The sequence below is a fragment of the Pelecanus crispus genome, chromosome 4, assembly GCF_030463565.1.
Source record: "Pelecanus crispus isolate bPelCri1 chromosome 4, bPelCri1.pri, whole genome shotgun sequence".
NCBI classification, from domain to species: Eukaryota; Metazoa; Chordata; class Aves; order Pelecaniformes; family Pelecanidae; genus Pelecanus; species Pelecanus crispus.
Genome location: NC_134646.1, coordinates 26,538,157 through 26,556,102, shown reverse-complemented (window position 1 = coordinate 26,556,102; position 17,946 = coordinate 26,538,157). Strand labels below are relative to the sequence as shown.

General features: G+C 47.4%; 1 protein-coding gene across 1 annotated transcript; it reads right to left on the bottom strand.

Moving 5' to 3' along the window:
• Window positions 1-600: 600 nt before the first annotated feature.
• Window positions 601-9,772, bottom strand: SH2D4A (SH2 domain containing 4A). The gene is made up of 9 exons (XM_009491285.2): window positions 9,598-9,772; window positions 8,650-8,809; window positions 7,960-8,119; window positions 5,800-5,865; window positions 5,248-5,386; window positions 3,823-4,039; window positions 3,283-3,413; window positions 2,235-2,455; window positions 601-693 (listed from the first exon to the last, which is right to left on the bottom strand). Exons 1-9 carry the CDS (start codon window positions 9,770-9,772, stop codon window positions 601-603), a joined length of 1,362 nt encoding a protein of 453 aa, XP_009489560.1.
• Window positions 9,773-17,946: the final 8,174 nt, after the last annotated feature.

Below are 17,946 nucleotides of genomic sequence, written 5' to 3'. Positions count from 1 at the left end.
TTAAAAAATGCATTTTCTTGAAAATCCCTCTTCACAGACAACACCTTTCACTGGAAGACAGCAAGGGTTTGCTTGGATGTTTGGCTTGAACATCCTTAATTCCAAGGGCACAGCATTTTACAGGATTAAGCTTTGTATTATACAAATTACTATATCAAGACTGATTCACTTCTCAAAATAGTTTTATGCCTTCAGGAAGGCATGATCTCATTCAGCTGTAGATAGTAATCTATTTCCCAGATGGCACACAACCTTGCATTCAAGAACAAAAGGCAGCTCAAATACAGAAGTCCCCTGGGAAATCTGCAAAAACCCAATGAAAAATGGCAGTATCTCCCTGTTCAACTGATGACTTCATCACCTCATTCACTCCATTGTGTGGGATACATCCAGGTGCTTTGCAGCTTTCTGGGCTGATGCATCCTTTAACTCAGTTGATATGACAAGCCCACAACAGCACTTATCCTCCCAATGCTTTGTTGTGAAGGATATAAAATAGAGACAGTTATGGCAACCGTTTCAGGTAATCATCAGCAGCTCTAGCTCAAAGTTCTGTCTTTGTGCATACAAGCATGGGGCTGCACAGTGAGCCCGGGAGGTTCACTCAAAGAGAGAGATGTAATCTGGTTCTTGGTCCTCTTGGCCACACGGGTAAAGCAACAGCTCCTTCCCCAGGGAAGTGATGGGTTCGTCCTGTTGATACAGGATATGATTAAACACCACCTTTCAAACAGACCCTACCTATCACAACATCACGGGGTGGACAGCAGTCTCCCTGCCTCTGTTACAGTGTGGACTTGTTCATCCCACTGTGTGACACAGCTCAGTGCCCTGGGGGACTCAGGGAAGGACCCACACGGCTGACCTCTGTCTTCCTAAAACCATGTCTGTGCTCAGTGCAGTAACACAGTGGCACAACTCCAGCAGTTCTTGGAAAAAGCTGTGCTCGTCTCGTAGGCAACCACAGCTTCCGCAGTGTGAAATGCTGCCCTGCCTAGAAAGTGCTGGAGCAAGGACCGTGCAGCATGCAGGTAAGCAGGATGGGGTGGTTGTGGACCGTGCTCCTGGCTGTGTTTCTGGGAGGGACAAGGGTGTATCCTGGAGCGAGCACATGCCCCCTGCTCAGGCAAGCCCTGTTCTAACAAGGGAATTCCCTGATAATACAGTCTCTGCTTCCCATCTCATTCTCCACCCTAGCAGCAGATGCTTGGTGGGAACTTGCCTTCTTTTGTGGTCACCCAGTGGGTGATAAGCCGAACCCACTAGAGCACTTCTGCAGAGCGGGTTCGCCCTGCTCACATCTGCTGTAGTGCAGGGGGTCTGTAGGTTGCTTTGCAGACTGTGGGCATGGCTCTATCTTTGATATAGATATGGACAGCCAGGCTTTAAATCCTCTGGCTCTGGTACCAATAACTGTATAGCTCCTGCTTTTAACAATTTTCAGCCTGAAGCGTGAAACCCATGCAAGAAGCAAGTTTAGGTAACCCAGGTAGAGCTACATATAGCAAATGAACATAGATCCTTTCCTTGTGCCCAATTTCATTTAGCCATGCATGTATTAGGCTGGGCATGTATTTAAAAGAAACTTGGATTTTAAATGAACCTTTAGGCAAAATGATTGTCCTGTCCCTGGGCAGATCTTACAGTAAAAGAACAAACAATCCATCTGGCCCTCCTTGGAGCCCATGTAACAGCAGTCAGTGCTAGTAAACACTGCTGTTACTGTTGCAAGAACCTGCCAGCCTTCTTCCTTCCCTTCTATTTTTTAATCTTTGCTCGGTATCACACTTTGCCTGCTTTGAGATTATAAAAGATACATCATTCTCTTTCATGCTGAAGCTGGAGGCAAGCAGGATTTTCTGCTTACCCAACTTGCCAGGACCCCACAACCATGGAGAGAATCCAAAAAAAAAAAGGATTCTGCTTGAGTATGCTGTCACCTCTCACCTTATCAGCATTTCTACTAAATAGTGTGTAAGTAACTTGAGCCCTGTGTGCAAGGTGTTCTGCGCACTTGATGGGGAGTCAGGTCTAAGATGTTTGAGATGTCTTAAGTCACCTGAGGTGTACTCATCAGGCTGGCTTACCCTTCTGGAGCAGCACACAAGATACCCAACAGCAGCTAAAATGGGTCTAGTTACCTACTTTAAAACAAGCAAATCTATTCTTTCTTATTTTGAAGTGCCCCAAGGCAATTAAACAAACAGTTAATGAATACATTGCTAGATGTTCACCTTGTGGTAGTCTACAAGGTCAGCCAGCGTTGAATGTTGTAGCTGGTCCACTCCAAGGAAGCTGTAGGAATCAGTGGAAGCATCAATGAGGAAGTGTTTACATCCTTCCACAGACCGATAGGAGAGCACGTAGCCTTTGATTTTCTCACTGACCCGGACCAGAAAACTCCCCGGTACTGTTTTATTCAGAAGCTCCTCTGCTTTCTTAAAGGTTAGGATACCTGTTCAAAACCAAAACACAAAACTGAAGGGAGAAAAGCATTTGTGCAGGACTAGATGGAACAGTTCTCACAAGATACCTGCTTTACCACTCTAAAACCAGTCCATGGCACTTCCAGCCCTTGCATTGTTTTCTTGCTCAGTAGCCCAGGAAGAACAGTACTGCCATTGCTAGTAACAGACTATAGCCACATGCTAACTGTGTTTTATGTGAACTGTTCCAGACTCAGACAGTTATGAGCGATAAACGTGCAGGGCTCAAAAGGACAGTTTCTGTGTTATGAGAGAGAATGGCATTGCAGTGAGTTGCATGTTGATTCCAGTATACAGGGCTGTGCAGACAGTGATTGGCATTGAAAGCCCATTTGCAGGAGGAGAACACTTTTGTTGCTGCAGTCTCGCATCAAAGGGGTTTCCAAAGCAAGGGAGATGGATGGGATCATGATGACCCATTAGAAATGGGACGGAAAGGTGATGGATGATGAGCAGGTACAGAGGGAGAATGAGCTGGGGCCAAGGATGAATGGGGTGAGGTGTGCCCAAATGTCTCTCACTCTGGTCCAGACAGTTACCAGAGTGGCCATGCATCCAGTACAGGGAGGCAGGGGTGCCACAGAGGTACAGGGTATTTTGGAGATCTGGCCTCTGTTCTAACACTAGCTTGCTCTTTGTCATAATGCTAAAGGAATTTAAACTACATTTATAGATATTTAAAATGGAATACCTGGCCACCTTCGAAAAGCTCCTGGACCCAGCCTGTGGCAGCACCCATGTTAGCAGAAACAACTCCTTAAAGAGTTGGGTTGGGGCAGAAATGCTCAGGACTCACCATGGAACCAAGGCGCTATCGTGTCCGTGGTTTTCTGATAACCTGCTCGGAGAGGGAATTGCTCCTCTTTGAACCACTTGATGATGCTTTCTTCAGTGGAATTGGACACTGTCCTCTGGATTCCCTCTTTCCTGTTAGAAAAGACCATGGTTTGTGCATCAAGTTCAACTGACAGCTTTTGAGTCCTTGCCAGGACTTACCTTTTGTTCAGGATGTTAAGAACAGCCCTAAACAGAAGGCTTACACAAGTGCAGCTGTCAGCAGTATTGTATGGTTTTCAGTGGACACCTAGCATAGAGGATGTATGCACTCTAGGCTTAGGACGCTCTACTAAATAAACCGCTAGGTTACCCTCCAGGGGTGAAAAAATAAGCCTCATCACACTCTAGGCTGGAATATAGCCTAGGCTCTGTATTTTTCCCTGCAGGGTGTCTCCTCTGTGTGAGGAGGAGAGCTAACCATTCCCATCTCAACCATCCTATGCTAGAGCAGAAGAATCTCATCCCTTCTACCCTCCACAGTGCACAGGGGTTTCCTCACCTAATCGCTCTCCCACTTGCCATCGCAGGAGGTAGAAGTTTAGGCCTGGGGGGGAGAGGCGGATATTGGAGTGGTCGCCGATCTCCTGCTGTGGCACCCTTGGAAATATCTGCCTGCTTCCCTCTGTGGATGCCCTGCAGTGAAAGCCTCCTGTAGTCGTCCCTGGCTTGCCGTGCAAGGGAGCGTCTCTTCTCATCTGCTGCCTTGGATTTCTGCACTGGAACAAAAAATGAGTCCTACAGGAGCGAACAAGCAGGCAAGTTTTAAGCTTGCTGCCCTTTGGCCATCTTCCTGCTTGATGAAGTAGAAGAATAAGCCATTTCACAAGGTGAAAGAATTGCGAGACCATTTGCCACATGTCTCCCATCACTTTGGGGCATCTGCTACTTAACAAGGTCCAGTTTTTATTCCTTCAAGAGATTAAAAATCTGGATTCTTTCCAGATCCCTTTGAACTTAGAGACTACTTGGTTTGGTTTTGGATGCTGACTCCTGGTTCAGACAGATTTCTGTAGTGCCTTTCATGTGAGCTGGCGGGGGGGGGTGGGGTGGGGGGACGGTGTATGGAATAAAAGCTGTTGAAATGACCCCAAATCAGTCCTTTGAATGATTTGAAAGTACTGATTATTTTTTGAGGGTGGGAGGGAGTCTTACTGAAACTGTTATGGAAAGTGAAGAACTTGGCTGGGTATTTTTTTTGCTGTAAAACTGCCTTGATTGTGTAGGTCCAGCTCATCCTGGAGTCTGTAGGAGTAACCAGCTCTCCAGTCAGTCTGAGTTAGGCTAGTTCTTTCCTTGCTTTTGTAATCAACTTCAGATTTTTTTTTTTAATCAGTAAGAAAACAATTGGTAGTACAGCATTGCCATCTACTGAGCAGCAGGGGAGGAACTGGGGGAAAAAAACCACATCAGGTTCTCCTTCAGGAAGTATTTAGCAGCAGTGATGGATGCTACTGCAAGTCTCATACTGTTTGCCATTTTTCTTCCTATCATTGGGATTCATTACATGAGACAGTGCAGCAGGGCTCTGCTTAGGTGGGATCGTTCCTGGATGACAGGGAAGCCCTTTTTAGTTAGGCCCTGTCACCCATTGTCCTCAAGAGCGATGGTTACTGCTAAGTCCTATGAAAGGGCAGCTTCTAGTTTAAAATTAATTATCCTGGCTATACTCATGTGGTTCCTATTTGTTGCTTGTTTTAATATGGTATCTGTAGGAAAAAATTTCTATTTCCCTGCCCAGCTCTAGTCTCAATGCAGTGTGGACTCAGAAATATTTCTGATAATGCAGCACTGTATTTCTTGGCAAGTACTCTCCACCCACCAACTGATTGTTCAGTTCCAGTGTGGCAGGAGAAGGATTGAGATGACCACATGGAGCCCTAGGATTTCTCAAGCCCCATAGGAAAAGGTCATCCTAAGAGCTTACAGGATTCCTGCCATTCAGGCTCATTCTCATCCGATTTCTGCAGTGTCCTTTGGCTCTCTGAGCTGGGGCGGCTCTGTGGTATTGCCTCCTGGGGGGCTGTGGTCTCTTCTCCTGAATTTCTCCTCTGTGCTTCCTTCATCTATGAAAGAAACAGTATGTTCAGCTTTGTCCCAGGCTAGTTTTAACCCTACTGTTTAGCTAGCCCTGAAATACTGGGAACTGCATTCTTTATTGTGAATCCCTCTGATTTCAACAACATACAGACCCTCTGCCTTTACTGCAGATGAAATTTCTGAGGAAATAAGGGAAAACGTTCTACCAGAAATCATCAGGGGCATCTGCCCGTGCTGCTCCCCAGTCTGCCAGCCTGGCCTGCTTTTTATCATCTCCAAATCGTCACACCTTACATAAGGAGCATGGCAACACTGGATAAAACTGGTCCAAGAGGTGAGGACATTCTTGGGTCAGATGGGTCTCTGAAGCTGACTGGGACTCCGTGATAATGTCTGGGCCCCACTTAATGTGTTAGGAGCATCCTAGGTTGCCACTTACCTGTTGGAAACCATATTTCCTCATGTGGCAGTCTGCCAGCATCTGGTGAATGTCTCTGTTCTCCCTCTGGGCAGAGGAAAAGGGCAGTGAGAAATAAATGCAGCAGTAGGACCATCGCTCTTTTTTGGAGCAATAGGTGTTTAATGCAGAAGCAGTGATGTGACATTTATGTTAACAAATTTGGCCAGCCTTCTCTGACAAGTGTTGGTTTTTTTCATCATATTAGGCCTAATATGCCACAGGAGGAGAACTCAAGGGTGTCAGGATTGTCATGAGCACGCCTAGATGTGCTAAACGATGCTCCCAAGTGCTCCCAGGGAGCAGTCCCTTCCCTCCCTCCCTCCCTCCCTCCCTCTAAAGCAAACCCTAGCAGAACCTGCCGTCCACAGCTTTACCTGCCTGTGCTTGTTTGCTGCTGTGGCTGGGGTGCTGCAAACCCCTGCTTGTTAAACTGACCCAACTAGTTGCATATCTCGTGTTCACTCTTCCCTGCAAACCAGTCTAGCTACCCTGGCAGCAGTCGCTAGCCGAGTCCTGCCTTTGGAGACGGACAGTTAAACTTGTCTTTGAGCAAACACCCACCCACCTCCCCGTGACCCAGACTGCGTCCCCTGGCACAGTGAGTAATGAGTTAACTGTACTACGCTGCTTACCAAGGACATACTTTGTTTTATCTCCATCACCTACTTGGCTAATATTTAATATGAACATGGCTTTCCAATTTCCCTCTCCTTGACAGGAAACTAGGAACTTCAAATGTGTGTGAAGCAGCTTGTTTTCTTAGATCAGCTCCCGTTCCCTGCAGCAGACAAAGCACAAAGCCTGGATCCCTCAGGTTAAATGGGAGCTAGGTCTCCGAGAAAGTACTTTAACGAGGGAGGTGGGAAAAAGACCCTCTCCGGGCCTAGAAAATGCAACAGGCAGTTTCGGTCTGGATCCCTCCTTCTAATAGCAAAAGCCCCAGAAACCTGGGAAAAATTACTAATAATATAATGACAAAATAAAAGTGAAATATACAACCCCCGTCTATTTCCATGTGCAAGACTTTGAAAGGGAGTTAGATTTTTTTTTTAGTGGTGGTGGGATTTTTGGTTTTGGGGTTTGTTGGGGTGTTTCTTTTTTTTTTTTGTTAGCTGTGACTAAGAGCTTCCTTTGAAAAGAAAAAAAAATCTCCCACATAGTTGCTCAACTTCAGCAAATAGTGCTGAGAAAAACCCCGTGTGACTCAGAGGCTTTTGATAAAGGAGACAGCCACTCCAAATTCCCTTCCGTATTTTGGTAGCAGCAGGAGAGGTGCTTTGCCAAAACCCAACCTTCAGTTATCATGCTTTTTATACTGAAATACAGAGTGGCTATATAATAAAAGAATATACACTTGTACAAGCTAGCAGCAAAAGGCTGAAGGAAAACTCTGCTGAATGAGATTGGAGTTCTCCCATTAAATTGACAGGGTGTTCTGTTCCTTCTGTTCAACTTTGGTTGCACGGGTAGTTAATTTATCTCATCTTTTTCTCAGTTCTCTGCAAATGGATTTTTGTAGCCAGTTAAAAAGTAGAAATGTATTTCTGGAGAAAAAGATTTCTGTAATGAAACACCACAGCAAAGCAGACGCTGTAGTTACTGCATTTAGAGTTGTCCTGTGCTGTCAAGGTCATAAGCTATTTTCTAACTATTTTAGAAGACCAAAAAAACCACAGAAGAACCTAAAATATGCATGTCAGAAGATGCTGGTAAAATTATCTTCATCTGTTCTTTTATACAAGTAGATGATTTGTCTGAGGGCTGAGGCCTTGCATGTACAGATCCCGGGATAGCCTCCCCAGTCTTGCCCCAAAAGCCATCCAAACCAGCCACAGAGCAGGAAGGAAAGTACTGCAACCCTTGTTTTACCAACGGAGAATGGAAGCAAGGGAATCCAGAGTGACTTATCTGTCACTACAGAGCAGATCTATCCCGGCTGAGAATAGCACTTGGACCTCCTGAGTCCTAAGGAAGGATGTAACAGCACGACTTCTTCTCTGACTACAGAAGAAAAGCCTTAGCAGTTAGCTGGCTTTTTTTCTTCTTCAAATTTCTATTTACAGCAACCAGGATTTGCTGCACTTCCTGGATCTCAAGGCACACGTTTCTGATAGTTATGGAGAAAAGGGGGAAAACTACCTTTGTGAGCTCCTGGCTTTTCCCTGTTGTAGCAGCAGTAGTTTTTCTCCCACCTTCCTTCTTTTCCTCCACGGTGCTTTTTTTATTCCCGTGAAGATCTGTCTCACCCAGGACTCCTGGTTGTAGATGCAGAGACCATGTTACAGAAGAGTCAGTTTCTCTGAAATGCAAGAGAGAGAGGACTGAGGAACCCGAGGGAGTCACTTGCTGCTCTCTGAGCATCTTGCAAGGAAGCTGCATGTGAGCAGAGCAGTGCTGCGATGAAGCGACGTGCTTGCAGGCAGCCATCATATCTCCAAATCAGGTAGGTGGAATAATTAAATTAATGACTCGTGGTGAGTAACTGTCATCCTGCTGTACACGGGCACCCGTCGGTGAATCAGTGCAATCCAAACTCATCACCTGCTGCAATAACAGAGTTAGCATTTCCTGTGGTCTGCAGAGGGTAACCGCACAGGTGCCGTATCACAGGAGGCTCGATGAGCCGGGGCAAGCCTCAGGCTGCAGCTGGTCTCTGCCAGCATTGTGTGTACCCGCAGAAAGCCAACCCTTGCCTGCGCCTTTTGCCTGCAAGTCGAGTGTGAGAGCGGCAACCACAGCCCCTACAGGGAAGACTCCAGCCTCTGGGTCCCTAGAAATGCCTTCTCCTCCGCGTCTGCCCACCAAGTCCTCCAGCTGAAGGTTGCTTACCTGCCCTCCTTGCCTTGCTCTCTTGCTAACCGCTTTGCCCTTTGTGCCTGGATCTCTTCACAGATGACCGCGTATGGTTTATCTGAAGAATGCTCGCCCATCACCCAGACCCAGACATCATTGTCAGCGCCGAGCTTCCATGTCACCGACTTCCCGTTGGCTGGAAAAGAAGCAGCTTTTTGGCAAATGCTGTTTGCTCGGCGGCTCCATGCAGGGCCTGTCCCCCACCTGCCGTGCCCTCCTGGCTGCTGCCAATGGCAGAGCCTCTCCAAAAGCAGCTGTACATGGGGAAAAGTTGGCTGGGATGCAGCACGCACCTCCCATTTTGTTTCTCGCTACTGAAGCCAGGTCAGTGAAGGAGGCATTTCTGAGTCTGGGGGCAAGGGAGAAGACTCACCACTGTTGCCTTTCTTGCTTTAATTCCTTGTCATTGCCCTCCCCAAACTGCGTGAGGGTGAACTACCTGCAAACAGAGCACGTGGGGGAGAGCTGGGGGAAGAGTGCTATCTTCCTAGAAGCCAGCATGCTGTGTAGTCCTGGCAAGGGGACTTCAGGTCTAAAGGCACAACGGGAACCCCCCTGCAGATCTGGTGCCCCAGGACAGAAGTTCAAGCCCATGGTTATTTTACAGACAAATTCAGAGGCCCCATTTAGTGGGAAACTTAATGAGATGCATCTCCTCGGGGCAAGTAAGGACCGTCTTCCCAGCTAGGGAAGTTGAGCAATTTGGTCAAGCACAGAATGTCTGGGCCAGGGAGTAAAACCATTGCGTGCCTGGCCAAAACTACCCCATCACAGGTGGGTTTAGTTACAGTTTGGAAATACGACTGTGATATGTCCCTGAGAGAAGAAATTACTCTAAGGACACATTACCTCGTATTTCTAGGGAGCAGTTGACTTAACCAGATCTGTGCCAGAGGGGGAAGCAGCCAGCAGGCAGAGACTTACCTTTTCTCGGCGGTGGCTTCTTTGCTGAAGCCTTGTCCGCAGCAGCTTCTCTTTCCTCCCACCGTCTGATCTGTTCCTGCCTCATCTTGAAGAAGAGGATATGCTTCTGCTCCTCGTTGAGTTCTGCGAGCAGGTCAGGATCAATGTACATGTCCGATAATATCTGTTTCAGCATGGCTGCAGGTTTCAGTTACACACGTTTGTGGTGAAGATCTCCAGGGATCAGATCCTCTTCCTGGCTCTGACAAGAAAGAGTCCGTCCCCGCCTGAGCCTGGAGCAGGAATGCTGGCGTGCCAGAGTAATTATACTTCTGTCTTTTTTTTTTTTTAGCTCAGACTTCCTGCACAGACCAAAAAAGTAAATAAGTAGCTTAAAACCTGCTGTTAAGATTCCTTGAAATAAGAGGTGAGCTCAGCTCCTACGCAGCCCCTGCCCGCTCTGCAGTGAGAGCTGGCCAGAAGGGACAAGTCCTGGAGTGGGGAGGTTGTGTTGATACTCTGATAAACCCAGCTGATAGTATATCAAAAGAGAGGGAGCGCTGCCTGTTACAGTCATCGGAGGTGTGGCTTGGCTGTGCCCAAGCAAACATTCCTGCTGGACAGGGAATCAATGAACCCATGACTAGACGGCTCCTTCTCCTTCCAAAGAGGAAAACTTTGATGATCAAAAGCCCAGCCTGCCTCATTTTACCAAAGAAGGATGGGGAGGGCTTTCAGCTCCACTTTTGAGGTGGGAGTGGGAATTTTGGGGTGCTCCCATCCATCAAAGGCAGCCTCATGGCACGTCAAGGGAGCGCAAGTAGTGCAGCTGGTTTCAAGAAAGACAACTTGGATGGTCAGCAGCTGAGGAGCTGAGGCAGCTCCCGGTCTGACATGTCTTTCTGATGCACCTTGCCCATGCGGTGAGCCTGGCATGGGACAGCCCTGTCTGACAGGATGAAGCAGATGGGGAGAAGGAGCACCCTGTTCCTGCCTGGGATGCTGGGTTCTGTCTGGTGCATGCCGGCAAGGTACTAACACCCACACAGCTATGCTTTCTGCCCATGGATTTACAGCAGGGGTTTCACTGAAAAACTGGGAGTTCTCCTGTCACTTGGGAAGGTACCAAATGAGAAAATAGAAATGTGGACTAAAGACCTTGAAACCAACTCTTTTCCTTATCTTATCTGGGTAAACTCGGGGACATCAGGAGGTTGGCTGGCAGCACTTTTGGTGACACAGGGAGGCTGACAGCCACATATGAAGTGCAACGCCAGAGCAGGGTAGGTGGCTGGCCAGGGGCGGCAGAGGGTTTCTGGACAAACTCTTGGGAAATGTTGAGAGCAGGCTACTGTCTAGCGGGATTACGAATTAGTGATTATTGTGAAGCTAGTGGGATTATTTGTGTGCTCCTGCCCAAATCCTGGGAGTCTAAGGAACAAGCATGCTAGGACATAGCACAGTAGGTGGGAGGAAGGGGGTTGGTAGGGCAGTAACGTGGAGGTACAAAGGGCACAGACATGGCAGAAGAACCTGTGCCAGGATTAAGTGGGAGTGCGTATTAAATCCTGGAGTCAAATCAATTAACTATCTTACAGGAGAGGGACTGGATCTCTAGGGACCCAAGTGTTGGAAGAAAAATGTTGGGAACACCTTCAGCTTCAGAGTATGACAGAATATGGTTTCTGCTAAATAGAATAAAATAACAGAGAAGGAAGTGGTAGAGGAGCCAGTGAGCACAAGGCTGAAGCTTTCCAAGGAGCACACACAGAGCACATTTAATTAGTTGAAATGGGGCAGCACAACAGCAACATTCATAAAGTCAAACTGGCAGGACAATATCTGCTGCGTTGGTCCACCTTCCCCCATCTCACCCCCATGCTGGGATCAGGCAGGCTGTCCCAAGCATGCCCCCACTTCTGAACATGGCTTGCCCTAAAACTGCTGGAGACAGAGCTGGCTGGAGCCCCAGCGCAGCGAAGTTCCCATGCACTTTCAGCAGGGAGAGCTTGGAAGGAGCTTGGAGCAGCTAGAGGCAGGGAGGCAAGGAGCTCATCAAGGACCTCAAGGCATGGACAGAGCAGACCATGGTCCCCACGTAGCATTAAGCTGCAGCAGAGGCCAGGAGCAGGAGTCCCTGGGAAAGTGTAGTGACCAGGCGTTGGGGATGAGCCTTATAATTTCTCTTTTGTTTCTCTGGTAACTTTATGTTTTCCCTATTAAAAATGTTAACTTAATTCCAGAAGCGTGGAGCTGCTGTTCCAAATCTGTCTTGCTTTTGTTTAAACAAATGGCTTTCTTGATTTAAAAAGAAAAGGCTTTTTAGGGGGGTGGTCGCATCTGGACAATGGTTTCTGAGTATCCCCCTGATAGCAGAATTGTTCCAGCTCAGCAGCCAAAGGGGCTTGGGCTGTCCTCAAGCCATGGGGGGTGGCAGCTGTAGAGAGGAAAGAGCTTTTTTGTGGGGAGAGTGTTGGTGAGCAGTCCCTCATCCCGTGGGTTACCTGAACTGTCTGTTAAACTGCAAAACTGGGGGACACGGCTGGAGGATTGCTGTTTAAGCTTCACTACCTCCTGCTCCTAAGCACTACCTGAAAGAGAAGCCATTTACAAACAGATCAAGGTGTCAGAAAAGCGCCTTTAAACAGAAATGCATCCCTTAAGCTTTTAGTTGTCTTTTTTAAGATCAGTTCAACACAGGACAGTCTGAAGGACACAAATTTTGGGGCTTATTTTAGGTAAACTGATGTCTTCAGAAGGTACTTGATGTTGCTCTGATTGTAGGGGACATGGCAATCTCTTTGTCTGAGCCCAAGGTGGGTTTTACTTGGAGAAACCATCAGGGTTGCATCCTTTGTGGATCTGAAACAGTAACTGAAGTGGATGGTAGCTCTGGGCATGGGCTGACCTTGATGGTCTGGCAGAGGTGCCTTCCATGGGCCGGCAGAAATTAATCACAATGTCTAAAATTGAAGGGGCTTTTAACAAACCAGACTTGTTTCATGTGGGGAGTTGAAATGCTTTCATTCCCTTCAGGTGAGAAGGTATAATTTGTGGTTTGTGTGGGCCAAATGCCGAGTGGTTTTGTTAAACAGAGGGCACTCAATATCTTGCCCAGGGGGAAAAAAGGCCAGCCAGCTGGTCAAGCTCTGTCTTCTGGCTCTGGATCAGCATAATTACTTTTTCCCCAGAAACTCTTCAGGACAGTCGAAGTTCACTAGGCAGAAGAGTACTTGAAAAAGAATCACAGAACCATTTAGGTTGGAAAAGACCTTTAAGATATCAAGTCCAACCATTAACCTAGCACTGCCAAGTCTACCACTAAATCATGTCCCTAGGCTGGTGCTTAGGGACCACATCTACACATCTTTTAGATACCTCCAGGGACGGGGACTCAACCACTTCCCTGGGCAGCCTGTTCCAATGCTTGACAACCCTTCCTGTGAAGAAATTTTTCCCAATGTCCAGTCTAAACCTCCCCTGGCACAACTTAAGGCCATTTCCTCTTATGCTGTTACTTGGAAGAAGAGACCGACACTGACCTCACTACAACCCCCTTTCAGGTAGTTGTAGAAAGCCATAAGGTCTCCCCTCAGCCTCCTTTTCTCCAGGCTAAACAACCTCAATTTCCTCAGCTGCTCCTTGTAAGACTTGTGCTCTAGAACCTTCACCAGCTTCGTTGCTTTTCTTTGGATGTGCTCCAGCACCTCGCTGTCTTTCTTGTAGTGAGGGGTCCTGTCCTGGTTTCGGCTGGGATAGAGTTAACTTTCTTCCTAGTAGCTGGCATAGTGCTGTGGTTTGGATTTAATATGAGAAGAATGCTGATAACACACTGATGGTTTAGTTGTTGCTAAGTACTGCTTACGCTAGTCAAGGACTTTTCAGCTTCCCATGCTCTGCCAGGTGCACAAGAAGCTGGGAGGGGGCACAGCCAGAACAGTTGATCCAAACTGGCCACAGGGCTATTCCATACCATATGACATCATGCTCAGTATATAAACTGGGGGGGGTTGGCCAGGGAGCAGCGATCGCTGTTCGGGAACTGTCTGGGTATCAGTCGGCGGGTGGTGAGCAATTGCATTGTGCATCACTTGTTTTGCATATTATTATTATTATCATTATCATTATTATATTGTTATTATTATCATTACTATTTTACTTTATTTCAATTATTAAACTGTTCGTATCTCAACCCAGGAGTTTTTCTCACTCTTATTCCTCTGATTCTCTCCCCCATCCCATTGGGGTAGGGGGAGTGAGTGAGTGGCTGTGTGGTGGTTAGTTGCTGGCTGGAGCTGAACCATGACAGGCCCAAAACTGGACACAGTATTTGAGGTGCAGCCTCACCACTGCCGAGTACAGGGGGATGATCGCTTCCCTAGTCCTGCTGGCCACACTATTCCTGATACAAGCCAGGGTGCTGTTGGCCGCCTTGGCCACCTGGGCACACTGCTGGCTCATGTTCAGCCGCCTGTCTACCAACACCCCCAGGTCCTTTTCTGCTGGGCAGCTTTCCAGCCACTCTTCCCCAAGACTGTAGCGCTGCATGGGGTTGTTGTGACCCAAGTGCAGGACCCGGCACTTGGCCTTATTGAACCTCATACAGTTGGCCTTGGCCCATGGATCCAGCCTGTCCAGACCCCTCTGTAGAGCTTTCCTACCCTCAAGCAGATCAACACTCCTGTCCAACTTGGTGTTGTCTGCAAACTTACTGAGGGTGCACTCAATTCCCTTGTCCAGGCCCCAATACTGAGCCCTGGGGAACACCACTTGTGACCAGCTGCCAACTGGATTTAACTCCATTCACCACAACTCTTTGGGCCCAGTCATCCAGCCAGTTTTTTACCCAGCAAAGACTACGCCCATCCAAGCCACGAGTAACCAATTTCTCCAGGAGAATGTTGTGGAAAACGGTGTCAAAGGCTTTACTAAAGTCCGGGTAAACAACATCCACAGCCTTTCCCTCATCCACTAAGTGGGTCACCTTGTCATAGAAGGAGATCAGGTTAGCCAAGCAGGACCTGCCTTTCATCAACCCATGCTGACTGGGCCGGATCACCTGGTTGTCCTGTACGTGCTGTGTGATGGCATTCAAGGTGATCTGCTCCATGACCTTCCCTGGCACCAAGGTCAGACTGACAGGCCTGTAGTTCTCTGGATCCTCCCTCCAGCTCTTCCTGTAGCTGGGCATTACACTTGCTAACCTCCAGTCCACTGGGACCTCCCTGGTTAGCCAGGACTGCTGATAAAGGATTGAAAGTGGCTTGGTGAGCACTTCCGCCAGCTCCCTCAGTACCCTTGGGTGCATCCCATCCAGCCCCATAGACGTGTGTGTCTAAGTGGTGTAGCAGGTTGGTAACTGTTTCCCCTTGGATTATGGGGGCTTCATTCTGCTTGTAGGTTGAAGTTCCCCATGAGAACAAGGGCTAGCAATTGTGAGACTTCTCCCAGCTGCTTAGAGAATATTTTGTCTGCTTCTTCATTCTGGTTGGGTGTTCTATAACAGACTCCCACCATGATATCTGCCTTGCTGGCCTTCCCCCTGATTCTTACCCATAAACACTCAACCCTATTGTTACCATCATTAAGCTCTAGACAATCAAAACACTCCCTAACATACAGGGCTACCCTACTGCCTCTCCTTCCTTGCTTACCCCTTCTGAAGAGTTTATAGCCATCCATTGCAGCACTCCAGTTGTGCAAGCCATCCCACCATGTTTCTGTGATGGCAACTATATCATAGTTTTCCTGCTGCACAATGGCTTCCAGCTCCTCCTGTTTGTTGCCCATGCTGCATGCATTGGTGTAGATGCACTTCGGTTGGACTATTGTTCCTGACGTCTTTTTGGGTGGAGAAGCCCTTATCCCTATATGACCATTCTCAGGCGCTTCTGTGTTTTCTTGAGTCTTTGCTGCCACATTGATCTCCATCGCCTACCTCCACTGAGATGGCAGACTGAAGGACCTCACTAGCACACCATCCCTCAAACATTGGTGTGCCACCCTCAGGCTTATCTCTAGTGATCCTGGTTTTATGCCTCTCCCCCTTCAAACCTAGTTTAAGGCTCTTTCAATGAGCCCTGCTAACTCCTGTGCAAAGATCCTTTTCCCCCTTTGAGACCTGTCGCCAGCAGGCCTGGTGTTGTGTAGACCAACCCATGATCAAAAAACCTAAAATTCTCCTGGTGAATCTTTGGCTGAAAGTCATCCTGTAAGGTTGTCCTTGCTACAGCTGAGCAGAGGCTGTGTGCAGCTCTGGCTGGCAGGAACAGCTGGAACCATCTGGAAGTGCAGATGATGAGTTCGAGTCCTGCACCCTGCCTCTTCATACAGTGATGAGCAGCTTGAATCCACCTCACCATCACGTCAGCCCTCCTCCTCACCCCTTGGCTGCACAGGAGGTATCAAACACAGCCCAAAGTGAGCGGTTTGTGTTGCAGAGTTAAAATGTTGCAGTGTGCAAAGCTGCGGTGGTTAAGTGGCGTTTCTTTCCTCGTCTCTCCCAGTACTGCCTCTTGGTGCTTTAGGTACCCTTCCCCACTCTGTCTCGGATGTGCTTCTGTCTTTGAAGGTTCCTTCTTGTATCTTCTGTATCCAACCTGACTCCTTCTGCCTGAACAGGTTATCTGTTTCCCCCAAAGCACCTGGGAGACAGAGATAATTTGTAATGATTGCAAGTCTTTTCCTTAGTTAAATTAGGTTTCCTGGGACATGACACATGAGAAGCCATCAGCAGAACACATGCAGTACATCCACGCTGCTCTGGCTTCTCAGGAGTGGGAATGGCTTTGCTATGGCATTTACTTTACATTTACATGATGTGCTCTGCCATATGCAGTGGTGGCAAACTGGTCCCTCTTTCCATGCCTGGGGACACAGTGTGCGGGCGAGGTGGAAGGGTGCTCAGCAAACAAGTTCCATGGTATTGATGCAGTTTTTCAGAGTTGGATCTCCTTGTAACGTTGGTTGTTAGATGAAATTTATGATGCTATGTCCCAAAGGTACCCTTTAAAGCACCGGCTATTTTAACACTGGGAATTCACATAAGCATTTTGAGAGGTTTGCAGTATTTCTTTTTTAGCAGTCACTTCATTAAAGATCTTAGGAGCTGGAAGTCCTTGTAATATCAGTCATATGCTGTTCCCAAAGTTTGAATGAAAGCCATATTACCGACACTTGGCCAGAAGTGTTTTTGCTGATGCTGTTCCAGCTCTAAGTAGTATATTTACAGCTCAAACTTATGGAAGCCAAGGACTGCAGTAATGACAGTGGGACCTCTGAGTAGGTAACTTGTAGGAAAACTCTCGTAGAGGTCTTGTTAAACTTTCTACTGCTTGTATTTTTTTCATGGGAGTGATAGATAGGTGCTGCTGGTTTTGTGGAGGAACAGGAGATGAGAGTAGCCAAAAATAACAAAAAAAATAAGTGGGGGGAGGTGGGAAGCCAAAACAGGGCTTTTGGAACTCTACCACTCATATATAAGATAGTTGACTTGAAAGCCATAAAGGTAAATGCAATGCAAAGGTTAAATGACCCTTCAAAAAGCAAGGTCATGCAGCATTTAAATCACCTGCTGGAAAGCAGCCTCTTCTCTGTGCTCCTGTAAATCATCTACCATTAACAGAGGAAACATAAGTCCATGAACACACATAAAAGCACAATTGCTTTGAGAAGAGCTGGCATGAGTTCCAGCTCACGTGTGCAGAGGGTGACACTTTGGCCACCGACAGGCTCACAGAACACCCCCATCTGGCATCCTAGTCCTGGTCCTCACCATCAGTGCTGCCAGCGAGGGAAAGGTTCTCCAAGAAAACACTAGACAGACATAGATACATAGATAGGCATTTGATATGATTTACACCAGTAAATCAAATAGGAGGGTGTAAAATGAAATAGTGGACAAGTCAAATGGTGGTTCTTGTGCTGATTTTCTGAGAGGTGGCTTCTTCAACCTACTGCACACATCTCTACTGTAAATGGGACAGTAACATTAAACTAAAAATAACCTAATAAACTCAAAGATGAGAAGAGAACACAAGAAAAGCTGCTTCAAGAAAACACAAGAAAAGTCTGATGAGCTAAGAACTTTTCCATTGTCACAAAGTAGCTTTTCCCACAAAAAGCAGATTAGACCAAGTTGCTCAGAAAATGGTGGGACTATATTGCTTTGAATCAAGAGCTTCTCCTTGCAGCTGGTCTCCTGCTCAGCAACAAGTGGCTGCAGAGGTACCATTGGGAATTATTTTCCCTGGCCAAGAGGATGGGCCACGAGAGTGCAACTGAATTTCTTTTCCCTTGCCAAACTAAGCCCTACAGCACAAGGAGGTGTTTTGCTCAGGGTTTGCTGGATTTCTCCAGTTCCAGCCACTC